Genomic DNA, 27,453 nt, shown 5'->3' with positions numbered 1-27,453 from the left:
AGAGGCAGCAGAGCCAACCATTACACAGGCTGTCTCCACCCCTAAAGTGGATGTCAGGGCAGCAACTAGAAGTCTAAGTCATTCAAAAGTTAAGAAATTTTGATCACATAGTTGCATGGGTGAGACATTTTGTCACTTCACAATCTGGAAATTTATGCACTTTCACTGCATAATGTGTAATGGTGTCTTTCAGCTTCATTGACAGGCTTCACGAGCAGTCCCACTGCATTCCCCACCCCCATTAACAATTCAGCTACACGCAGCCAGCACATGAGTGATTCTGAAGACAGAAGTGTCTGTGTGTAAATGCGTGCGTGTGTGTATATTGCAGGGCCTTCCGAAGCCTCGTGCAAGCACTCTCCCATGCACGCGGATCCTTCCCATATCACACTCAACTCAAAGTCCTGTGCGTTTTCAATGCAATCTGCTGGGGTTCGCTTTCAGTTGACCATCTGAGCTGACCTGCATCTCTGCCCACCCCCTGATCACATTCCCATGTAGCACCTGATATTGCCCACCAAGGTTCTCATTTCACTTTCGATTTAGGCAGCATGGTGGTAATACAGTTTTTCTTTCGGCCCCCCCAATCCTTCCACCTCCCCCAGTCGCCCATTTTCTTTCCTCTATCAATGTCGAGACCCCTGGGGAACATCTTCCACCTCCCATCTGTGACCTTCCAGCCATAACCATTTTCCTTCGGGGATAGCCTGGTGAACGTGCACGTTCCCTTCCTTTCCACCTCCAGGGGCTGTGGCTGCCTCCGATTACCCACCAACCACCCTTGCCGTCCCTTCTACCGATACCGTCGAACACTCACCCTCACATACTGCCGCCTCACTCTGCCCTTGGTCATTCTCACCATTTCCTCGTACCGTGTCCATCCTCAGTTCTCTCCCCAGGAGGCAGTCATGGGCTCATCAGAGCCCTCCCTTGCACATTGACCTGCACATTCCCTCCTTGGAGCCCCTCCCCACCCACACCCCACCCCTTCCAGAACCCCTTCCTCTCCCGGAACTTGTCCCCTGCTTAGTCCTTGCCCCCACCGGATCTTTCCTCCAGCCTTACTTCTTCCTCCGCCCTTACTCTCTTCCCCCCAGCACTCCTTCTTCCACCCTTACTTCTTCCTCCACCCGGACTCCTTCCTCCACCCAGACTCCCTCCCCTCTCCGCACTCCTTCCCTTATTCCTTCCACCCCACCCTTACACCGACTTCGACAGTTGCCGTCTTCTCCCAAGTTATTCCCTCGTCCCCTCGTAGTCCTGCTCCCTCCCAACCTCACCCCCAACACCTTTGTTTCCCCAACTCCCAATCTCACCCCCTGCCTCCCGCTGACACTTCTTCCTCGCCCAGTCAATCCTAGGCTTTCCTCTCCCACCCCTGGGTACAACTTCCTCTCCCAAACACAGCTGGATCTTCCTCTCCACCCCTTCGACCACCATCCATTGTGAGAAGGCCCTCAACAGTGACTTTCCAACTTCTGTGAGCTACTTCATGGTAGAGCCATATCCATGAGAATCCACCCAGTCATGGACATTCCTCCAGGGTCCCGTTGATGTCAGCCTCCAACATCTTCTGCTCCTCGAATGTCCGCGATGTGAACAAGGCCCTGGCGGTAAGTCCCGACTTCTGCATGTCACACTTGTCACGACATTTTCTACAGTATTGTGTTTTCCTGCCGACTTTGGCACACGATCCAGTGTGAGGGGATGATTCTGGCGGGCTGGCCTTATAATGACATACAGATATATTACAATGAGGTTCCTGATGTCCAATGGCAGGAAACGCAGCCTGCCATTGATGGGCTAAGTGGATGATCGTAAACTGGTTTCACAACATCGTGAAACCAATATTTGGCCTTCTCACCATATTGTCCGCTCACGCCGCCAAACACACCCGACGCCAGTAGGCACGGAAAATTCCGCCCTGATTGTTGGGCCTCCCATTGGTCCTCCAGCTTTCAGACCCTACCCACCATCTTCTATTGGACTTAGAGCCCGCTCCCTGACCATGAATTGGCTAAGGATTGAAAATCCCCATGGGCATGCTGTGGATTTGAAACTCGGAACCATTTCCGGTTCCTGAGCCCTGGTTAAAGATCCAGCACCTGGGGTGTGTTGGAATAGAGAATGTGAGAGGCAACCACACAGAAAAAGTGAGAGACTCACAGGCTGCCTAACCTTACAAGATGAAATCTAAGGAGGTAGCTTGGTACATGTGCTAAAGTGTCTCTTCATCATACCTATAACGAACATGTTCAATAGTGTCATGTGTCAATTGACTGGCAACATTTGCACTGTGGGGGTTACCTGAAAAATAACAGAAACACAAGAAAAATTAGTTCATAATAGCAATTAATCTCAGATCTTCAAAAATTCAGATGTATTCTAACATTACAGCAAAAAGTAGCATTGCCTCCATAAATTTAAATGAGCTTGATAAAACTGGAATGCATGCTGTTGGATGTCTAGGGACTAGAGTTGTGTTTTGCCAGCACCTGGTTTTTATTTTTAGTCATTTTTAATCTGGTAACAACAGCAACTAGTAAATCATTTCTTCCTACTGGTGTTAATGCCAACACAGAAACCAGTCATGAAGGAGGAGGAAAACTTTAAAATTACTGACTGATCTCCTGAACTTCCACTTCTTTTATATTTTAACTTGCTGTTGAGTGAGGGAAATTTAAAGATTGCAATTTATTTGTAGATTTCCAGCTCAGACTAAACTGATTGCCTTTTACTTTTTAACAACTTTGACACCTTGAAGTGTTAAACCTAGAGTGTGAAAGAATCAGAATGTACAAAGAAACATAGAAAATAGGAGCAGGAATAGGTCATTCTGCCCTTCAAGCCTGCTCCCCCATTCAATACGATCATGGCTGATCCTCTAACTCAATGCCACACTCCCATGCTCTTCCCCATGCCCCTTGACGCTCTTAGAGTCCAGAAATCTATTTATTTCTTCTTAAATATATTCTGTGACTTGGCCTCCACAGCCTTCTGTGATAGAGAATTCCATAGGTTCACCACTCTGAGTGAAGACGTTTTTCCTCATCTCAGTCCTAAATGGTCTAACCCATATCCTGAGACTGTGACCCTTTGCTCTAGACACCCCCACCAGAGGAAATATCATCCCTGCACCATCCCTGTCAGAATTTTATATGTTTCAATGAGATCTGATCTCATTCTTCTAAACTCCAGTGAATACAGACCTATCAGCTCAAACTCTCCTCATATGACAATCCTGCCATCCCAGGAATTAGTCTGGTGAGCCTTTGCTGCACTCCCTCTATGGCAAGAATATCCTTTCTTTGGTAGGGAGACCAAAACTGGGGAGGCGGTGGCATAGTGGTATTGTCACTGACTAGTATTCCAGAGACCCAGGGTAATGCTCTGGGGACCCGGGTTTGAATCCCGGATTTGAATTCAATAAAAATCTGGAATTACAAGTCTGATGATGACCATTGCTGATTGTTGTAAAAACACACCTGGTTCACTAATGTCCTTTAGGGAAGGGAAATCTACCATCCTTACCTGGTCTGGCCTACAGGTGACTCCAGACCCATAGCAATGTAGTTGCCTCTTAAATGCCCTCTGAACAAGGGAAATTAGGAATGGGCAATAAATGCTGGCCTAGCCAATGACGCCCACATCCCATGAATGAATAAAAACAATGCTCCAGGTGTGGTCTCACCAAGGCCCTGTACAGCTGCAGTAAGGCACCCTTGTTCCTTTACTCAAGGCCTATCACAATGAAGGCCAACATACCAGTTGCCTTCTTAACTGCTTGCTGCACCTGAATGCTTGCTTTCAGTGATTCAGTGACACACAGGTCTCTTTGTGCATTAACATTTCCCAATCCATCCATTAAACAATACTCTGCCATTCTGCTTTTCCTACTGAAGTGGATAACTTCACACTTATCCACATTATACTGCATCTGCAGTGTATTTGCCCACTCATTCAACCTGTCTAAATCACCTTGAAGCCTCTTAACACCCTCCTCATCGCCACATTCCCACATTTCATGTCGTCGGCAAATTTTGGAAATATTAAATTTGGTTCTCTCATCCAAATCATTGATATATATTGTGAATAGCCGGGGCCCAAGCACTGATCCCTGTGGTGCCCCAGTAGTCACCGCCTGCCACTCTGAAAAATACCCATTTATTCCTACTCATTGTTTCCTTTCTGCTAACCAATTCTCAATCCATGCCAATATATTACCCCCAATCTCACGTGCTTTAATTTTACATACTAACCTCTTATGGGACTTTATCAAAAGCGTTCTGAAAATCTAAATACACTACTGGTTCTCCCTTATCTATTCTGCTAATTACGTCCTCAAAAAACTCCAGTAGGTTTGTCCACATGATTTCCTTTTCATAAATCCATGTTGACTTTGTCTAGTCCTGTTGATATTTTCTAAGTGTCCTGTGTTATCACATCCTTTATAATAGACTCTAGCATTTTCCCTATTACTGATATTCGGCTAACCAGGCTGTAATTCGCTGTTTTCTCCCTCCCTCCTTTTTTAAATAGTGGGGTTACATTTGCTACCCTCCAATCTGGTGGGACTGTTCAAGAATCTGTGGAAATTTGGAAGATGACAACCAATGCATCTGCTATTTCCATGGCCACCTCCTTTAGTACCCTGGGATATAGATTATCGGGCCCTGGGGATTTATTGGCTTTCAATCCCATTATTTTCTCCAGCACTATTGTTTTGGTAATACTAATTTCCTTCAATTCCTCCTTCTCACTAGATCCTTGGTTCCCTAGCATTTCTGGGAAGTTATTTGTGTCTTCCTCCATGAAGACAAAACTAAAGTAGCTGTTTAATTGCTCTGTAATTTCCTTGTTCTCCATTATAAATTCTCCCGTTTCAGACTGTAAGGGACCTACAATTGTCTTCACTAACTTATTTTTTCACATGCTAATAGAAGCTTTTACAGTCTGCTTTTATGTTGATAGATTGTCATAGCTGCTGCCTTTTTTATACAAAAGTGTATTCATCCTAACCACCATTTATGGAAAACAATACTCATGATAGAACAAGAAAGGTTGAACTATTAAACTAAATATTGAACTGGAAGTAGTACTTGAGTTTTTCAAAAGCAGGTAATGGAAGATGAAATTTGGGATTTAAGGAAAATGTATATCACAGAAAAATTCCTATTATATTGCAACAAAACATTTTAAATTTGAAGACAACTTAGAAATTATTGCCAAGATCCTACCATAGATGTTTTCTGCAAGTTCTTGGTAAAAGTGATGAATCTGACTATGTGCATAAAGTGTTGCACCTCCATGGTCCAGGTAAGTGATTCCTAGAAAAATCAAGACAGGAGTTAACTTTTTTGGCATTAAGATATTATAAAAATGAAATCTGAAATAAAAACAGAAAACGCAATAGGCAATATCCAAGAGAGAAAGATAGGTTACTATACTGCAGCTCCTTCACTTTCTTCCTCACAAATTATTCCTACAAGATCCTACAGAGCGTCTACAGGGTTTTTGACAGTTGAGGGACAACACAACAGAAATCAATCTTGTCAAACCCAACTTCTCCACGCTGTTCCATCTGTGGTCAATGAATAGTGAACAACAGCAGAAACACGGTGTGCTCCCTCCCAGGAGGGGAGAAGTGAGATCAACTGTGCTTCTCCAACTCAGATCAGTTAACGCAGCATAGACTCTAGATCAAATCTGGGATCTTAACCATTCAGGTGAGCCGAAAATCCATTTTTATTTCAGCGCTTCTTCTATACTACCAAAACTCCCAAGACATTTAACATTCCTCACAAACAATAACTGATTTTTTGACTTTGTAGAAAATGGAAACAATAATTCCTACAAAGGCAATTCCAGATTAGCTTTAGTTTCAAAGAAGAAAACAATGCCACATTTTTCTCATTTGAATAACTATCAAAACGGCAGAGTGATTGTTATAATAAATAAGCTTTATGGATAGATCTTATGTTCAAGCTAAGCCATTCTGGTGTTTTTAAACTATTGTTGAATGTTCAGATAAAACATTCCTTTTAAATATTTCAGAAATGGATATAGAATGTTAAAACACAATGGTGCACTTTAACCTTTCAATACATTCTGCAGAGTCTCCTAACACAAAAATTTAAATAGGAGCAAATTTAGCATTCAGCAACTATTTTTAAAAAATAACAGAGCAGCTTTTATTGACAATTTCTAATTACCCTGAGGGAATTGAGAGTTAATCATATAGTGTGGGATTGGAGTCCCATTATGGTGGTGGATCCCCTTCCTTAAAGTATATTAGTGAACAAGTTGGGTTTTTACAAAGCATTCATGGCCATGTTCTGGTGCTGGCCCACAGATTACCAGATCTGTTGATTGCAATTTCACAACTTGTAATGGTGAGAGTGGAATTCATGGCATCTAGGTCACTATTTTAGTGCTATAACTACTGGGCTATCATACTCAATTGATGTACTCCAGGTGGGAAACTTTAATGTTCACTGTGGGTGGCTTGTCATATTATGACAGACCAAAGTGATCCAAATCCCAGAGGACCTAGATGCCATACTGGGCCTGTGTCACATGGGGCATAAGGAATAACCTCAACAAAAGCTTGAAGAACAGCGCCTCATCTTCAATTAGGCACTTTACAGCCTTCTGGACTCAATCCTTCAATTTAACAATTTCAGATCATAACCTCTGCCCCCACTTTTTTCAGATGGCAGGTGCTGGTGATGATTTTGTTATTACTATTTACACTTCCTCAAAGCCCATCTTTTGTTATTTTACTTGTCCCATTACCATCTCCTTTTGCCTTGCAACTTCATTCCTTGGGGCATTTAACCTCACCTGCCTTTCTCCCCATCTCAGACTTCCCCTTTTGTTCATCACCTCCCCACGGCCCCGCACCACCCTCCATCCCCACCACCACTTTACCTGCCGCTGTACTTACTTACAAACTAACTTTGGGAAAAGGTAATCAACTCAAAGTTAAAACTTGAAAGTTAACTCTGTTTCTTTCTCCACAGATACAACCTGACCTGCATTCTGGCATTTTCTGGTTTCATTGCACTACTGCATTCTCAACAACATATCTGCCACCAAAATATCTGTTCACAACAGCACTTGAAGAAGACTACCTTCCATGGTAAGGGCATCCTGCATTATGCAGTGCACCAGTACCACCATACTAAGTGAGACACGTACATTTAAGAAGTATTTAAGAAGTATTTGGATGTGCACTTACGTTGCCATGGCATACAAGGCTATGGGCCTAGTGTTGGAAAATCGGATTAGAATAGTTAGGTACTTGTTTGACCGGCGTAGATTCGATGGGCCGAAGGGCCTTTTTCTGTGCTTAAGGCTTCTATGACTCTATGAGACAGACTCAGGACAGATTTGGAAGCCTATAACTGGGCATCCATGAGACATCATGGGCCATTATTTGCCCTGATGGTGGTGGCATAGAGGTATTGTCACCAGACTAGTAATCCAGAGATCCAGGGTAATGCTCTGGGGGCACAGGTTCAACTCCCACCACAGCAGATAGTGGAATTTGAATTCAATAAAAATCTGGAATTAAAAGTCTGATGATGACCATGAAACCACTATCGATTGTCATAAAAACCCATCTGGTTCATTAATGTCCTTTAGGGAAAGAAATCTGCTGTCCTTACCTGGTCTGGCTTACATGTGACTTCAGACCCACAGCAATGTAGTTGACTCTTAAATGCCCTCTGAACAAGGGCAATTAGGGATGGGCAACAAATGCTGGCCTAGCCAGTGACGCCCACGTTCCATGAACGAATAAAAAAAACCTTAGGTTCTTGAAATCAGAGAACACAGCACAGGACTTTTGCCACAATTTTTCAATCCTCCTTAAGCGGCTAAATTGTGCTGTTGGAGTACCTGGTGTACCCCCCAGTTCAAAAAGGGGCAGAAGGGTGAACTGACTAACATGAGTTTTGTGCAAACTCTTGTCCATATTTCAAGGCAAAATTAGTGAGCATGTTGAAATGCATTGATTAACAAGGACAGCAGTGTGGAGTTATTAGAGATAAGTCATAATTGATAGATAAATAGATTTCTTCAAGCAGTGGCCACAGACTGGAGTGCGACCTCAACACAGTAAGAAAGTTTGGTGAGCTGAGGGAATTCGGTGAGGAGTGGAGAGAGGTACTCCTTTGTTTTTTTTTCTAACTTTTTCACCCTGCTGGAGTGGGTTCTTGCTCTATTACAGGGGGAGAAGCTACATTTTTGATGAGTATCTGGTGAGTAGCCAGTAAATGGTTAAGATCTATTCTATTCATAAGGTTCAAATAGTACCGGAATTTGTGGTAAGGTTAATAGGTACATAAAAGAAAATAAATAATTGAATAAAATAATTAAGTAGTTAATTAAAGCACATAAGGTCGGCAGAACATGTGATGTGTCATGGCTGCAGCATGTGGGACCTCTAGATAACAGTGTCATCCAGGACAAGGAGTACCTCTCTCCACACCTCACCGAACTCTCTCAGCTCACCAAACTTTCTTACTGTGTTGAGGTCGCACTCCAGTCTGTGGCCACTGCTTGAAGAAATCTATATCTATCAATTATCAGGACAAACATATCTGCAGTAAGTGCCTGCAGCTTGAGGAGCTTCAGCTCAGAGTCATTGAGCTGGACGCTGATCTGCAGACACTGTGACACATTAGGGAAGGGGAAAGTTACCTGGGCACTATGTACCAGGAGGCAGTCACACCCCCTTAGGATAAGGCTTTCTGACTTGGAAGGTGGTCAGGGACAGGAGGATATGACTACAGATGAGGCAGGTAAGGAGACCCAGAGCACAGGGGTGCAAGGGTGTCAGCCTCTGCAAACTGTCCAACAGGTTTGAGGTTCTTCCAACTTGTTTAGATGGGAGTGGGGGCTGCAGGTAGATGAGCTGACTGACCATTGCACTGTGGTATAGGTAGCCATTCAAGTTGGGGGAGCAAGAAGGAACATTGTGGTGGTAGGGGACAGTACAGTAAGGGAGGTTGACACTGTTCTCGGTAACAAAGAGCGAGAGTCCAGACGGCTATGTTGCCTGCCAGGTGCCAGGGTTTGGGACATTTGCTCAGGGCTGGAGAGGAACTTATAGTAGGAAGGGGAGGTCCATGCAAGTACCAACGACATAGGCAATATGAGGAAGGAGGTTCTGCATTGTCAGAATGAGGAGTTAGGCACCAAATTAAGAAGCAGAACCTCAAAGGTAATAATCTCTGGATTATTACCTGAACCATGTGCAAATTGACATGGGGCAAATAAGATTAGCAAAATGAATGCATGGCTCAAAGACTGGTGTGGGAGAAGTGGGTTCCAGTTTATGGGTCACTGGCACCAGTACTGGGGGAAGTGGGGGCTGTACTGTTGGGACACCTGAACCGTGCTGGGCCTGGTGTTCTAGCGAGCCACATAACCAGAGAAGTAGCAAAAGTTTTAAACTAAATAGTGGGGGCAAGGGATCAAATTTGGGAAGATGTGGTAAACCAAAGAGTAGAGACAAGTCAAGAGAGAGAGGTAGTAATATGGGCAATGATAAACAAAACGCGACAGGAAGGGACAGAGAGTACAAATTTAAGCATAAATCAGCAGATAAGGCTAGAGGTTACAAAAATAGTAAAAGGACAAAACTAAAGGCTCTGTATCTAAACGCACATAGCATTCGAAACAGGACAGATGAACTGAAAGCTCAAATAGAAATAAATAAGTACGATCAGATAGCCATTACAGAGGCATGGCTACAGGTTGACATAGATTGGGATCTGAATGTTGAAGGGTGCATGACATTTAGGAGGAACAGGAAGTTAGGAAAAGGTGGCTCTGTTAATTAATGATAGTATTAGCACATTAGAGAGAGATGGCCTAAGTTCAGGAAACCAGGATGTCGAAGCGGTATGGGTTGGGATGAGAAATGATTAAAGGGAAGAAGTCACTTGTAGGGGTGATGTAGAGGCATCCTAATTGTAACTACATGGTAGAACAGAGTATAAAGGAAGAGATAATGGGAGCTTGTCAGAAAGGCACAGCGATAATCATAGGGGATTTTAATCTACATATAGACTGGAAAAATCAGATGGGCAAAGATAGCATAGATGAAGAGTTCATTGAATGCTTTTGGGATAGTTTCTTAGAACAGCACGTACTGGAGCCAACCAGAAAGCAGGCTATACTAGACCTGGTATTGTGCAACAAGATAGGAGTGATTGATAACCTCATAGTGAAGGCACCCCTAGGTGGCAGCAATCAGAATTTGATTAAATTTTACATTCAATTTGAGGGAGAGGGGTGTGTCCGAGGCTAGTATTTTAAACTTAAGGAGAACTATGAGGGCATGAAAGCAAAACTAGCTAAAGTGAACTAGCAGCTGAGGTTAAGGGATAGATCAATAGAGAAGCAGCAGTAGACTTTTAAAGGGATATTTCAGAATACACAGAATGGATACATTCCAATGAGAAACAAAGCTTGCAAGTGCTGCAACCATAGCTCATGTTAATTGCTGAGTGAACCAAATCCAAGAGGGAAACTTGGCCTACAGGCCATACCCTTTATTTTGTATTCTAGAAATGTGAAGAAAATGTACTGAACTCAGCAGCAAGAAGTCCAGTGATACTTTTGGGATTTTAAAAATTAAAAGAAAACTTAAGCACACAAAATTGTAGTTACACAGTTAAAATTAGTCTTACAAAACATTCCCCCAAAAGACTCCCTCCCTACTTGGTCAGACCCACAAGTAAACACCTTCCAGGCAATACTCCCTTATAGATGTTTAACTATAAAAATCCAGTAATACTACACAAGGCTAATTACTGTAGTGTTAATAAAAGCATGCCACAGGTTCTCTTAAATTCTCTTCCACTCTGCCGTAGAAATTCAAGACTTCAGAACAAGGCTGCTTTTTGCAGCCCAAGACTTTTCTGGCTTGACTGGATGGCTGATTCAAACTGCATCTTCTCCCAACCTAGAGCTGTTTCTAGGAGATCTTCCTCACACAGCCAACAACCAACAGCCAACCTCTAAGCTCTCCACAGTAACTCTAAAATACCTTTTCCCCACTTTCATCTCAGGTTCCATTGTTCTCACAGCTGTTTGAAATGCAAATCGTTCCAAATATAACATCTTTCATGTTTCTATTTTGTCTCTGCTTTCAGGTCAATAAAATGTAATATACCCTCTTTTATTTACCCATGGAACTCCTGTAAGATGCAAAAATATTTCTTGTCACCCTTGACTTCCCTTTGATATTCAAACAAACCCTCAACTTATCTAAAAATGCAAATGTTAGATCCAACCTATCTACCTGTACCTCAAATCACCATGATATCTATTACAAATGCACAAACCTAATGCCGCTATCCTTTCATGTCTTAAACCTCCCAAACAACCTGTCTCTAGTAACCTTTCAACAGCGTAATCAAATATTCCCCAAAAATATTTTTTTAAAAATCCATTCTCACACAAGGGGAGGACCTACCATCCGTGGTTAACTATAAAAGTTAAAGACAGTATCAAACTTAAAGAAAAAGCATACAATTGCGCAAAGACAGGCAGCAGGTCAGAAGATTGGCCAGAGTATGAAGAACATCAAAGAATGACAAAAAGATTAATAAGAAGGGAAAAAATTAGAGTACGAGAGGAAGCTAGCTAGAAATTTAAAGACAGATAGTGAGAGCTTCTATAGAAACAGGGGAACAGGAGTAGGCCATTCAGCCCGTCGAGCTTGCTCCGCCATTCAATTAGATCATGGCTGATCATCTACCTCAACACCACTTTCTCACCAGATATTTAAATAAGAAGAGTTTTTTTTAAAGTGAGTGTTGGTCCTATAGAAAGTGAGTCTGGGGAATTAAGAAAGGAAAATAAGGAAATGGCAGATGAATTGAACAGATATTTTGCATCGGTCTTCACTATAGAGGATACAAGTGACATCCCAGAAACAGCTGCAAATTAGGAAATGGAAGGGAAGGAGGAACTCAGGAAAATTACAATCACCAGAAGAGCGATATTGAGCAAATTGTTGAAGCTTCGGACTGACAAATCCCTGGGTCCTGATGGACTTCATCCTATGGTCTTAAAAGAAGTTGCTAGTGAGATAGTTGATGCGTTGGCTTTAATTTTCCAAAACTCCCTGGATTCGGGGAAGTTTCCATTAGATTGAAAAATAGCAAATGTATCTTCTTTATTCAAAAAGGGACGGAGACAGAAGGCAAGAAACTACAGGCCAGTTAGCTTAATATCTGTCATAGGGAAAATGTTAGAAGCTATTATTAAAAATATTATAACAGGGCACTTAGAAAAATTCAAGGCAATCACGCAGAGCCAGCATGGTTTTGTGAAAGGGAAATCATGTTTAACCAACTTATTAGAGCTCTTTGAAGGAGTCACATGTGCTGTGGACAAAGGGGACCGGTGGATGTACTGTACTTGGATTAACAGAAATCATTTGATAAAGTGCCACATCAAAGGTTATTGAGGAAAATAAAAGTTCGTGGTGTAGAGGGTAACATATTAGCATGGCTAGAAGATTGGCTAGCTTACAGGAAACAGTGGGTAGCCATAAATGGATCTTTTTCTGGTTGGCGGGATGTAACGAGTGGTGTGCCACAGGGATCAGTGCTGGGGCCTCAACTTTTTACAATTTATATAAATGACTTGGATGAACAGACCGAAAGTATGGTTGCTAAATTTGCTAACGACACAAAGATAGGTAGGAAAGTAAGTTGTGAAGAGGACAAGGAGGTTACAAAGTGACATAGATAGGTTAAATGAGTGGGCAACAATCTGGCAAATGGAGAATCATGTGAAATTGTCCATTTTTGGCAGGAAGAACAAAAAAGCATATTACCTAAATGGTGAGAGGTTGTGAAGCTCAAATTCAGGGAGATCTGGGTGTCCTACTGCATGAATCACAAAAGGCTTGTATGCAGGTACAGCAAGTAATTAGGAAAGCTAATAGAATGTTATTGTTTATTGTGAGGGGAATTGATTACAAAAGTAGGGAGGTTATGCTTCATTTGCAGGGCACTGGTGAGACCACATATGGAATGCTGTGTACATTATTGGTCTCCTTATCCAAGGAAAGATGTAAATGGGTTAGAAGCAGTTCAGAGAAGTTTTATTAAACTAATACCAGGAATGGGTTGGTTGTCTTATGAGGAAAGGTTGAACAGGTTTGGCTTGTATGCATGGGAGTTTAGAAGAGTAAGAGGCGATTTGATTGAAACCTTTAAGATCCTGAGGGACCTTAACAGAGTAGATGTGGAAGGGATGTTTCCTCTTGGAGAATCTAGAACAAGGGGTCACTGTTTAAAAATAAGGGGTCGCTCATTTAAAACAGAAATCAGAAGGATTTTTTTCTCTGAGAGGGCCTTGAGTTTTTGCAACTCTCTTCCTCAAAAGACAGTGGAAGCAGAGTCTTTAAATATTTTTAAGGCAGAGGTGGATAGATTCTTGATAAATAAGGGGGTGAAAGGTTATTGGGGGTAGGCAAAAATGTGGCGTGGAGGTTACAATCAGATCTGCCATGATCTTATTGAATGGCGGAGCAGATTTGAGGGGCCAGGAGCCTTACTACTACTCCTAATTTTGTATGTTTGTACGTTAGTATAGATAAAATAGTGAACTAAGTCTGGTTACAGAAGGTTTTTGATAACGTGTCTGACAGGAGGTTTGTTAGAAAGCATATGTTGTATGGTATAAGGGGAAATGTAACAACTAAAAATTAAGCTGATGACAGGAAACAAAGGGTCAGGGTGAATCACTGTTGTTTGGATTGGAAAAGGGTTGGAAGTGGTGTACTTCCGTGGTCAGTGCTGAACCCATCTCTGTTTTCAATACTTGGGATAGATTTCAACCTGAAGCTGATTTTTGGCAGTAAGGTATGGATGGCTGTGAAATGTAGCCGCTGGGCTAAATTTCAGATCTGGGGTATTTTAACTCCTGGGACTCATTTAAGTGCTATTAGTACACTCCCTACACAGAACAAGCATGAAGAGAGCATTGGTATCCGAAGATTACGGGGCCCTTGGCTTAGCCACAGGCTCCCAAGTAAATAGCACCATAGAAATTTACAGCGTAGGTGTCCATTCAGCCCATTGAGTCTTTGCCAGAACAAAAAGAGCTCGCTAGCCTAATCCCACTTTCTAGTTCTTGGTCTGTAGTCTTGTAGCTTACAGCACTTCAAGTGCATATCCAAGTGCTTTTTAAATGCCATGAGGGTTTTGCCTCTATCATCATTCCAGGCAGAGTTCCAAGCCTCCACCAACTTCTGAGCGAAAAAAATTCTCCTCAGCTCTCTCCTAATCCTTCTATTAATTACTTTAAATCCATGCCCCCTAGTTATTGATCTCTCTGCAAAGGGAAATAGGCCCTTCATGTCCATTCTATCTAGACCCCTCCTCGTTTTATATACCTCAGTCTCCTCTGTTCCAGAGTAAACAACCGTAGTCTACCCAATCTTTCCTCATAGCTTAAACATTTCATGAATTCCCTCTGCTCCACCCCCTGTGTGATCACCGCCTTCCTGTAATATGGTGACCAGAATTATAGATAGTACTCCAGCTATTGCCTAATTAATGTTTTATACAGTTCTAGCATAACCACCCTGCTCTTCTTTGCCTTAGCTAATAAGTGAAAGTACCCTGTATGCTTTCTTAACCACCCATCTCCCTGTCTTGATACCTTGATCGATCTGTAGACATGCACTCCAAGGTCCCTCTGCTCCTCTACCCTTCTCAATTTTCTACTGTTTATTGTGTTGTCCTGTGTTTGCACTCCCCAAACACATTATCTCACACTTCATCAGATTGAATTCCATTTGCCACTTTACTGCCCGCCTGACAAGTGCATTGATATCTTCCTGCAGTCTACAGCTTTATTCCTCACAATAAACCAAACACCCAAATTTTGTATCATCTGTTAACTTCTTAATGATACCCGCAACATTTAAGTCTAAATATTAATATATAAGGCAAAAAACAAGGGACCTAGTACTGAACCCTGCAAAACCCCAATGGAAACAATCTTCTAGTCAGAAAAACACCCTGCTGCCAAATTAATTTTGGAATAAACTTGCCACTTTTCTTTGGATCCAAGTAATCTACATTTTTCTGACCAGGCTGCCATGTGGAACCTTGTCAAAATCCTTGCTATCCATGTAGACTCCAGCCTTATGGACCCTCCTTGTTACCCCCTCAAAAATAAAATTGTATTAGTAAGTTATGACCTACCCTTAACAAATCTATGCTGACTGTCCTATATGATTCTATATCTAAATGACAATAAATACCGTCCGTCAGAATTTTTTTTTATAATTAGTCCAACACCAAGATTAAGCTGACTGGTCTGTAGTGACTCAGTCTATCCTTTTCTCCATTTTTAAACAACAGTTATCTGTCCTCTGATCCTCCAGTCATCTGGTACCACGTCTGTAGCCAGAGAGGATTGGAAAATGATGGTCAGGACTTTTGCTATTTTCTCCCTTGCTTCTCTTAATAGCCTGGGATATATTTCATCCAGACCTGGAAACTTATCTATTTTCAAAGATGCTAGTACTTTTTATTCCTTCTCTCACTATATTTACCCCATCCAATATTTCACACTCCTCCTTCTTATCTAACGGTCCCAATAGTCGCAAAAGTTGAGACTTTCACTGCTATTGAAGGTCACAATGGCATTGCAAGTTCCGGGGAGCTGATTTAAGCTGGAACCAGGAACTTCCAATACCTCAGAAATAGCTACGTGAGAGCCTTTGCTGATGGTTCCCCCCAGGGCCTGTAACCATGCAAACTTGGGCAGTTTGCCCTATACTCATCCTGGTTTTTACACTGATTTACTTAGAGCTGCTCCTAGCATATGCAAAGCCTGCCAAGAAGCACAGCTCCAAGAAAATCAAGCGGAGTGTCAAAGCACTAAAGCACCCATGGCAACTCCAACAATGCTCAGCCCCCTCCCGATATTGCTCACACACCCATCCACCCGACTCACCCCACTCCCAGCAATACTTACCACCCTACTGATACTACTCACCGACTTTCCGACAAAGCTCACCCATCCCCAACCCCTCCCAACAATGCCCTCCCATCCCTCGCACATCCCTCCCAGCTCACCTTCCAGAACCCTGGGTCCTTAGTCTGACCATTGTCGGCAGTGTCAAAGGGTGTGGTGGGCGGGGGTTAACCACTGTCGGTGGTGCAGGAGAGGGAGGTGAGCAGAGTCAGGCTGGGGGCGGGGGGGGCGCGCGGTGAGCAGTGTCAGAGTTAGAGGTGGGGTCAGGGGAGGTCCCTAATAAAGAGATTTGAAAACTGTGCAAGTTAATGAGCTGAAGACAGACCTTCAGTTCATGATGGAAAAGGGAGCTTGATTTCACTCCAGTGATCTCCCCACTCCACATATCACTGGATCCAAGCTGGAACCGGGACAGGGAGATCCTTAGGCTCCAGCGTAAAAAGGTTAGGGGTCAGTTTTAAAAGTTGGCAATGGCGTGCGCTCCTGCTCTACCACTGACTAGAAGATCTGAGCCACAATGTCTGCATTGTCCCCCTTTTTTGTAAAGACAGATGCAAAGAACTCATTAAAAACCATGCCCATGTCTTCCACCTCAATACATAGGTTACCTTTCTGGTCTTTAATAGGTCCTACTCTTGCCTTAGTTAACCTCTTGATCTTTGGCAAGGATTTGTGGGGGCAAAGTCCCATAGAGAGCAGACTGCTGCTGGCCCCACAAATAAAGTTTACAGTTATACGAAGGGCCTCTTTATCCTTTTCAGTAGCTGCTGACCTGCTTCAGCCTAGTGGAAAATCTCTGGCAACCTCCCTACTCTGGCCCTGGATTGCATGTCATTGGGTTCCTAGTGATGTAATGAAATCCTGTGTATATTGATGAGGCTGTCACTTACTTTAGACAGGTGTCTCAGAATCCCACAGGTTAATATCGGAGATGATGGGAATTGGGTGAGTTCCAGGCATCTGAGTAAATTACTTGTTCACCTCATTCCCACTGGCAAATAAGGTTAAAGTCAACCTTTACATAAATGATTTGGGCTTAGATATAGGGAACACAATCTCAACACAAAAATAAATCATTTGGCAAACAATGAGCATGTCTGCAAAAAACTTTAAAAAGACAAGGGCTAGGACTTTAGGGTCAACAATGAAGCAACAGTGGGTGAAGTAACAGTGTTCATCAGTGACCTCAAAGAAAACTGCGCACAAAGATCTAGCGATCTCTGTGGCGTGGATTTCACCTTATCGGTCGTAAATTTGAATGTGGTGCCAAGTCAAGGGTATCTCCAGATATCCAGCAACAAGGATGACATCAAACAAGGTAAGCAGCTACTCACACTGAAGAATTCTCACAGACAAAACCAGGGACTTAATATCAGTAATTATCCTTCACTCTTTAATATCATCTTACAGAGAGCAAAATAAAGATATAGACATCCACATGGGATTAAGGTAGGGCCTGATATATTATAAACAAACTTAACAAATGTACAATTTTTAAAACAATTATGGAGAAATATCACAGTTCACAAATAAAAAGGTTTTTTCAGGGTCATAAGTGTTGTTCATCAGTAATTATGAAGTTACTATGCTGTTTAAAAAAAAGTTAGACTTTGTCAAGAAGATATAATACTGTTATTGAAAATTATTTTAAAGTAGACCTCTAATGGGGTCTGTGTCTATGTGTGTGTCTGTGTGTGTCTTAACTGGATTAAAGCCAGCTTGTCTGGGTGCTTTGATATATAGTAGTTTTGAGATGTTAATTAGATAAATGTAAGGAGGGTAGAAGGTAAAGTGTAAATTTGCATTTGTTAGAAGAAACCATTCAAGACTGTGGGTGAAATCTTATACATACCTAGAAGATGCCAAGCAATATGTTTATTTTTTTCCAGTTCATTAATAAAATTGGTGGGATGAAAGGATGTAAGTTACAGTTAGAAGAGGTAAAGTTAAAAGCCTAGTGATACAATGGAAAATTTACATTCAAAGAGAAAGATACGTATAAAGGAGAAAGGAGATTGTGTGTAAGGTGCGGCATTTTAAGTTCCAACAAGTGTGAGAAGCCTCCGGCCTGTAAGCCTCAAGTTTATCTACAAGGACCCAGAGCTGAAAGAAACTCATTTTGAATGCGGCTGTCCAGGGTGTGCTTTGCCAGAAGTCTGTTAATCTATGAGTTATATGTTGCCTTACCGGGGGTGTAATTGAGAGTCAGGTTAATTAGGGGATTTTTGTAGTTATTATAGTAGAAATTTTGTAGTCATATGTATGTCTTTACATTATTTCTTGTATTAATAAATGTTTAATTTAGTTTTATAAAAAAACCTCTTGCGATTCAATGGCTTCATTTCTACTGAATCTCGAAACATACAAATTGCAAAAATGGGTTATGACAGTTGTTTCAAGTTTCCCTGTGGGATTTGAACAACTCAGCCTTTACCATCGGCTATGTCATAATAACTTCATTCAACAAGGTAAACTTTGAACTGACAAGAACTTACAATTTTATCCTACTAGTCTTGCTGTAAAAATCCTCAATGATTTCTAATTGATTGCAGTCTACAGGGACTTCATCAGCCCACTCTTCAGAGAAGCCTAACATTACTAGTAGCAACTTCTGGATTTCTGCTTTTAACTGTGCAGGTGCAGACTCAAGAAGTTGCTTTCAGACATCAGTTTTGCCATCATTACTACTGAAAAGCCCTGGTCAATAAGGTTAGTAGAATGGCCAGAAAAGCGGCAAATGCAATTTAGTTTGAATATATGCAAGGTACCCATCATGATAATGATAAACAAGGAATAGGAAAGTAAACTCAATGAGAAGTTGCTAAAGGATGCGGATGAACAATGAAACCTAGAGGCTCAAATACATAGGTTCAGATTTGCCTGCAGTGTAGATTGTTGAATCGTGCAAAAGAAATAGTAAGGAATTTTTTATTCATATTTTTGTTGTTACCAGAACTGAAAACAGTTAGAAAGTATTTAACATTTCTGTGCACCATTGAAATAAATGCCAAACATGTCTGTTTCCTACAATTAAGTCGTTGCTACGACTTAAACCCAAAACTATTGTTCTACAAAGCTTAGCAAGAGCTAATTTACTGCTCCAAAATTCAGTTTATTGGTGCAAAGATTAAACAACTAAGATCTTTGAGTATTCATTTCCTAAGCCTGGTATCATTCTTTTTTCTTTTAGTTTGCCAGGCCATGCCTGGAGCCCATTTAATTTAGGAGATTGTTTTCGGAATTTATGTAAATTTTGCTGTCAAAAAAGATCTACGATTTAAGTCTCATTCCAACCTAGAACTTGTCATTCAGTTAAAAATTCAAGGTTAGCTAACATAGCCCTTGTAATAACTCATAATCCATGAAAAAAATAATTCTTTTTTCCAAAATTAATAATAATTTATAATGATCCCAGGAATGAAAGGCTTAACATATGAGGAACGTTTGAGGACTTTGGGTCTATACTTGATGGAGTTTAGAAGGATGAGGGGGGATCTGATTGAAACTTACAGAATACTGAAAGACCTGGATAGAGTGGACGTGGGGAAGATGTTTCCATTAGTAGGAGAGACTGGGACCCGAGAGCACAGCCTCAGAGTAAGGGAAGACCTTTTAGAACAGAGGTGAGGAGAAACTTCTTTAGCCAGAGAGTGGTGAATCTATGGAATTCATTGCCACAGAAGGCTGTGGAGGCCAGGTCACTGAGTGTATTTAAGACCGAGATAGATAGGTTCTTGATTGGTAAGGGGATCAAAGGTTACGGGGAGAAGGTGGGAGAATGGGGTTGAAAAACTTATCAGCCATGATTGAATGGCGGGGCAGACTCGATGGGCCGAACGGCCTAATTTCTGCTCCTATGTCTTATGGTCTTATGGGAGCAACTTGGGGGTGGGGAGTCTGCATTCATTGATCACACGCATCAGTAAAGCTGACAACCACCTTGAAACTCAAGAAGGCACACTACAGCTTTAAATAATTGTAGAATAAAGCGTATTTAAGAAGTTGCAATTCTATTTACTTAAATCTTCCTGTGGTCCTGGATAAGGAACACTGTTCTTAGATTGGTGGCAAGTGCCTGATTTGCTTCTATGTTTGCTCCAGTGTATTCTATTTAGGGAAACCAGTAAAATTGGGAATAAGTTCACAATGGTAAAATTGACATACCAGACAGTGAGATTTATGGGCCAGAATTTTTCAGCTCCTCACACCAGCAGGATCTTCCAGTCCCACCGATGTGAATGGAGATTTCAATGGCTTACCAGCCCCGCCGCAGGGTGCTGGAAAATTCCGGCCATGGTGTCTGTCACCAATCTTGCAGCTGTGGGAAAATATGAGCTGTAATTTCCTAAAAGTACATGTGCATGTGGATAGAACCATAATAAAGTCGAACAACATTTTGGATTACTAAAGTAAAGACTTAGGGGAAAAATTTACCCCCCCATTGAGGGGGGAAGTGCGGGAGCGGGCGCGGGCAGGCGCACCTCCGATCGGGGGCACGCCGCCATTTTACGTGGGCGGGCCAATTAAGCCAGGAAGCGCTATGTGCTCCCTGCACGGGCGGGGGGGAAAGTCCCTCAGCCAAGGGTACGCTCTTTTGCACATGCGTGCGAAAGAGTGCTCTGATCTCCCTGAAGCTAGGTGCTGCCTCAGGGAGATCGGCTGCAAATTAAAAATTGTTAAACAAATGATAGAAAGATTTCCCTGACATGTCACCTCATGTGACACTGTCACATGAGCTGGGACATGTCCATAACTTTTATTGAAACCTTTATTAATATTTAAATACCCTCATGAAACTTCATCACGTCCACGAATGAGGCTTCATGCTTTTTCTGAAGCTCGCCAGGGCTCCCAGCCTGCCCGCCAACCTTAAGGTTGGACGGGCAGGTCCAGTAATAATGTTAATTACTTTTTCAATGGCCTCAATAGGCTCTTGACAGCTCGGCAGGAGCACAGCTGATTTGGCTGCGCCCCCCGCTGACCTGAAAATTGAAATGACGCGGGGTGACGTCGGGAGTTCCACTCGACGTCATCCTGCGTCCTTTTATGCATCGGCGAGTGAGCCCCGCCCCCGCTCGCCAACCGGAAGATCCTCCCCAGGGTTGTGAGCATTTTAGACAGGACTTTAAAGGCATAGAGAGGATACAGCTTAGAGTCACCCGAATGACAGCAAGAAAGGGAAACTACATTTACAAGGGAGACTTTGGGATCTACAGCCCAGGTGCCTAGCATTGCACTGGCACTGAAATTCATACACAACATTTACATTTATGTGAAAAACAGAACATCTTTTTTTGGCTTGATGGCTGCATCCTGTTAGTGGAAAATACCACTTGTGTTGCAATGACTAGCTTTACCTGTTGTTCAAACAGGCCTTAGGCCTATTTGTGAGTTTACATGACATACAGCAAGGAACGATCTGATTATGGTAGCTATTATCCCACAGGATAGCTTTAATGCGCCCTACTTCGGCATCAAGCTTGCACAGTGAGCAAATGGCTCAGGCTCTATTTACTAGGTTGCCAATAAGACCAAAATTCCAATCTTACAGCATGTAGAGCTGTAGGGATCCCAATGCATATATTGATTACAAATCCCAACATGTATATTGAATACAAATAAAATATTGATCGGGGAGTCGGCGATCAACATGAACAGAGTGAAGGGAGTTCAGAGAAATTTCTTTATGCAGAGGTTTTTGAATGCTTTGCCATGGAAGTGGATGTTGCAAAGTTAAATGTGCCTGTCAAGGGACAAATGCATAAGGATTTCACAGAATCACAGTGCAGAAGAGGCCCTTCAGCCCATCAAGTCTGCACCGACACATGAGAAACACCTGACCTACCTACCTAATCCCATTTACCAGCACTTGGCCCATAGCCTTGAATGTTATGACATGCCAAGTGCTCATCCAGGTACTTTTTAAAGGATGTGTGGCAACCCGCCTCCACCACCCTCCCAGGCAGTGCATTCCAGACCGTCACCACCCTCTGGGTAAAAAAGTTTTTCCTCACATCCCCACTAAACCTCCTGCCCCTCACCTTGAACTTATGTCCCCTCTTGACTGACCCTTCAACTAAGGGGAACAGCTGCTCCCTATCCACCCTGTCCATGCTCCTCATAATCTTGTACACCTCGATCAGGTTGCCCCTCAGTCTTCTCTGCTCCAACAAAAACAACCCAAGTCTATCCAACCTCTCTTCATAACTTAAATGTTTCATCCCAGGCAACATCCTGGTGAATCTCCTCTGCACCCCCTCTGCTGCAATCACATCCTTCCTATAATGTGGCGACCAGAACTGCACACAGTACTCCAGCTGTGGCCTCACTAAGGTTCTATACAACTCCAACATGACCTCCCTACTTTTGTAATCTATGCCTCGATTGATAAAGGCAAGTGTCCCATAAGCCTTTTTCAGCACCCCACTTTCATGCTCCTCTGCCTTCAGAGATCTATGGACACACGCCAAGGTCCCTTTATTCCTCAGAACTTCCCAGTGTCATGCCGTTCATTGAATACTTTCTTGTCAACTTACTTCTTCCAAAGTGTATCACCTCACACTTTTCAGGGTTAAATTCCATCTGCCACTTATCTGCCCATTTAACCATCCCGTCTATATCTTTCTGTAGCCCAAGACACTCAACCTCACTGTTAACCACCTGGCCAATCTTTGTGTCATCCGCAAACGTACTAATCCTACCCCCCACATAGTCATCTATGTCATTTATATAACTGACAAATAATAGTGGACCGAGCACAGGTCCCTGTGGTACGCCACTGGACACTGGCTTCCAGTCACTAAAGCATCCTTCTGTCATCGCCCTCTGTCTCCTACAACTAAGTCAATTTTGAATCCACCTTATCAAATTACCCTGTATCCCATGTGCCTTCTTTATAAGTCTCCCATGTGGGGCCTTGTCAAAGGCTTTGCTGAAATCCATATAAACTACATCAACTGCACTACCCTCATCTACACACCTGCTCACCTCCTCATAAAATTCAATCAAATTTGTTAGGCATGACCTCCCTCTGACAAAGCCATGTTGACCATCCCTAATCAAACCTTGCCTCTCCAAGTGGAGATAGATACTGTCCTTCAGAACTTTCTCCAATAGTTTCCTTACCACTGACGTGAGACTCACTGGCCTGTAGTTCCCTGGCTTATCTCTACAACCCTTCTTAAATAGCGGAACTACATTAGCTGTTCTCCAGTCCTCTGGCACCTCCCCCGTGGCCAGAGAGGAATTAAAAATTTAGGTCAGAGCCCCTGCGATCTCTTCCCTTGCCTCCCTCGGTAGTCTGGGACAAAAATCATCTGGACCTGGAGATTTGTCCACTTTTAAGCCTGCCAACACCTCCAATTTCTTGTCACTCCCTATATCAATTTGCTCAAGGACCTCGCAGTCTCTCTCCCCGAGTTCGATACCTTCATCCTCATTCTCTTGGGTGAAGACGAATGTGAAATATTCATTCAACAATCTAGCAATGTCCTCTGGCTCGACCCATAGATTGCCCCCTTGGTCCCTTATGGGCCCTGCTCTTTCCCTGGTTATCCTCTTCCCATTGATATACTTATAGAATATCTTGGGATTTTCCCTACTTTTACCAGCCAGAGCTTTCTCATATCCCCTCTTTGCTCTCCTAATTGCTTTCTTAAGCTCCACTCTGCACTTTCTGTACTCCACTAATGCCTCTGCTGATTTGCTTCCCTTGTACCTGCTAAAAGCCTCTCTTTTCCTTCTCATCGTAACCTGAATATCTCTGGTCATCCATGGTTCTTTGGGCTTGTTACGCCTTCCTATCACCCTAGAGGGAACATGTTGAGCCTGTACCCTCCTCATTTCCTTTTTGAATGCCCCCCACTGCTCCTCTGTAGATTTCCCCACAAGTAGCTATTCCCAGTGTTCCTTGGCCAGATCCTGCTGTATTTTACTAAAATCCACTCTCCCCCAATCCAAAACATTTTTTTTGCAATTTGTTGATTTCTTTGTCCATAACAAACTTAAACTGTACCATGTTGAGGTCGCTATCACTAAAATGCTCGCCCACCACCACCTCAGCCACCTGTCCGGCTTCATTCCCCAGAATCAGGTCCAGCACTGCGCCGTCCCATGGTGGACCCTCTACATATTGACCTAAAAAGTTCTCCTGTACACATTTCAAGAAATCCACTCCATCCAAGCCCTTAACACTATATCTATCCCAATTAATGTTGGGAAAGTTGAAATCACCTAATATTAACCTATTGTTATTGTTTTTACACGCCTCCACAAATTGTGCACATATCTGCTCCTCAATTTCCCGCTGACTATCTGGGGTCTATAATAAACACCTAACAATGTGGCTGCCCCTTTTTTATTCCTAAACTCTACCCACAAATCTTCATTCGATGCCCCCTCCAAGATATCATCTCTCTTTACTGCAGTAACTGACTCCTTAACTAATAATGCAACACCTCCTCCTATTTTACCCCCTCCCCTGTCTTGCCTGAAGATTCTATATCCCGGAATGTTGAGCTGCCAATCCTGCCCCTCCATCAACCACATCTCAGTGATGGCTATTATATCACAATTCCACGTGTCAATCCTCACCCTTAACTCATCCGTTTTACCTGTAATACTCCTGGTGCTGGGGATATGGCTCGGAGGGCCTGGGGCATACGTTACAAACTGGAAAGCGCAAGTGGCTATGGCAGAAAGAAAATAACATACTTACCACATATCTATCAATACCCAGATTTTAATAAACTTTTACTGACATTTTTTTGGCATTTCACATCACAAACTAGCTGGTTTATAACTATAAATCCATGAGGATTAGGGGATTTGAGTTTCTCCACAGTACAATTCAGAATTCTTAAGCAAAGTTCAATCCCCATTGCAGAAGAGGTAGTTTCTCTAGTTCTTGTATATCTAAACCCCGTTCACATTACTGAGAGACTTTGTCTAATTACAGATTGGTTTGAATGTCTCAGCCTGCAGGAAGAGAAACAATGCCTTTGGAATAGTTTGCCTTATAAGAAAAATAAACATTTACTTCTGTTATCCCTGTGCTGGGCAAATCATTCTCAGACTACCCTGTGAGAGGATGCTGTACTTTCTACACAAACAAAACTGTACTGCCTCACATTCAGTTTAACTAAGTATGCTATTATAGTGTATAATACTAATAATATGGAAGTATTTTAAATGAGAAATTACTTTCACAAAGCGCTGGTACCTAAAAGCAAGAAAATAATTTCCACTTATATAAAAATATCCCAGTGTATATGCTAAAATACTGGAACTCATCAATATGAGTGGGAAGAAAACAACTAATTAAAGCCAAAGTAATAAAAGACTGTCCATTAAAGGTATTTCTAGGGCTTAGAACTACAGGACTAAAAAAGGTAAATCACTAAGATAACGTTTAGCTGAAACAAGTTCCACTTTATTACAAGAAGTAGCTTTGCCTTTGCATCTAACAAATCTGGTGCTTCAGGAGTCAAGTGGAAAAAACTATTCATTGGTTCAAACTTGCTTTTAGACATTCAAAAGGAAAGTCAAAAAGAAAAACTTGCATTTATATAGTGCCTTTCATAATAAGATGTTCCAAATCACTTTACAGCCAATAAAGTACTTCTGAGGTGTAGTCGCTGTTGTAATGTGAGAAATGCAGTAGCCAGTTTGCACACAGCAAGGTCCCAGAAACAGCAATGTGATATTGACCAGATAACCTATTTTAATGATGTTGTTTGAGGGATAAATACTGGCCAGGTATTCTTCGAAATAGTGCCATGGGATCTTTTAGGTTGATTTGAGAGAGAAGACTGGTCCCCGGTTTAATGTCCCATCTGAAAGTTGTCACCTCTGACAGTGCAGCACTCCTTCAGTACTGTATAGAGTGCAAACCTTGAATTATGTGCTCCAGTTTCTGGAATGGATTTATGATGTTGTTTATTTAGATTATCAGGTTATCAATAAAACATTTTGGGGTTGAAATTCAACTTTAGTGGTGACTTCAGTGAACATAAAAATGCAGTAGGTGTTTAAGGAGTGGACATTAGGCTACAGCCCATTCTGTGCACTTGTCAAATTGAAATGTCACTCCCTGTATTCAAACTTTAGGAAATAGCCTTTTGCTTTGACTAATGGTAAATTAATGATTCAAAAATCACATGCAAGATACGACTACAAATGATTTGAATGATCAGTGAATCCAGGAATTTTTGTTTTTCTTTTTATTATTTTTCTGTCAAGATATCTATATTAAAGTCAACTGACATTCAGAAAGATTCAACTGTTATTTAATTTGAGATACACACATTGCATGTGTGCATTACACATTGGATGATCAAAACACCAAAATGCTGCAGTGTCTGACCATGTAGATTCTGCATGGCTGTGTGTCAAGTATCCAATTAAAAGTACCAACTGATGGCTGTCAGCAGATAGTTCAGAATGAAATTCAGCCATTGATTAATAGTGCAAATTCTTTTGATGCTCTTTTTAACATGCCTCACACCTAAATACAATATGTACGTGAATAGAAAATCTCTATCAGCTGCGGCAATATTTATTTTAATGTGTTTCGTGATGCAATATGTTATACACAGTATCATGAATTACATATCCATTATGACTAGTTATGCCAGCTTTCACCTGTTTGGGATTCAAATATACTGTTTATATGCTGATTTGCACAATGAATTCTGGTTACTTCAAAATCCATTGTGAAGTGGCGATAAAAAACATCATCTTCTGATAAAGTAAGTTTCATACAAAACTATATAATAATTTTCATTTATAAAGCATCTTCAAAGTAGAAAAACATTCCAAGACTCTTAAATTAAAAATAATGGATTTAAGTGCACTTGAAACAACAGCACAGACATGTATATAAAAACAAAAAACTACTGCGGATGCTGGAAATCCAAAACAAAAACATAATTACCTGGAAAAACTCAGCAGGTCTGGCAGCATCGGCGGAGAAGAAAAGAGTTGACGTTTCGAGTCCTCATGACCCTTCAGCAGAACTGAGTAAAGTTAGGAGAGGGGTGAAATATAAACTGGTTTAAAGTGGTGGTGGTGGGGGGGGGGAGAGAAGTTGGGGGTGGGGGGGTGTGGCTGTAGGGACAAGCAAACAGTGATAGGAGCAGATAATCAAAAGATGTCACAGACACAGACATGTAGCCTACTCTAGTACACATTTGACAGAAAACTGTACAAGAATAGCATATTGGATTAAAAATTGATGGGAAAGCGAAAATGGAGTAAATGTTAAGGACAAGTTTTCAGAGTGGATGTGTTACGATCCCAGTGGAGACCAATAACTAGTAAAAAGAGACATGAATTTTCCAATGCAAAGGATCACACAAGATTTCACATTTCAAGACTTATATTGTAATAAAGAAACTAAAATCAACATAGACTAAATATTACTTAGTAGGT

The 27,453-nt window shown here is 41.9% G+C and overlaps 1 protein-coding gene across 2 annotated transcripts in view; it reads right to left on the bottom strand.

The window, feature by feature from the left end:
• The window catches only part of mocos (molybdenum cofactor sulfurase), a 318,270-nt gene that overhangs the window by 279,160 nt on the left and 11,657 nt on the right, over positions 1–27,453 (bottom strand). The window contains exons 2-3 of one of the 2 annotated variants that reach the window (XM_078538658.1): positions 5,238–5,327; positions 2,241–2,307 (exon numbers count right to left, since the gene is read on the bottom strand). In XM_078538658.1, coding sequence (XP_078394784.1) covers positions 2,241–2,307; positions 5,238–5,327 — 157 coding nt within the window. Of the gene's footprint in view, positions 1–2,178; positions 2,308–5,237; positions 5,328–27,453 lie in introns of those variants that run through there. The other variant, XM_078538660.1, reaches the window with a different exon arrangement.

The sequence above is a fragment of the Cetorhinus maximus genome, chromosome 3 (genome assembly GCF_964194155.1).
Source record: "Cetorhinus maximus chromosome 3, sCetMax3.hap1.1, whole genome shotgun sequence".
Taxonomy (NCBI): Eukaryota; Metazoa; Chordata; class Chondrichthyes; order Lamniformes; family Cetorhinidae; genus Cetorhinus; species Cetorhinus maximus.
Note: the sequence above shows the minus strand (reverse complement) of the source record. Positions and strands in the feature narration are given on the sequence as shown.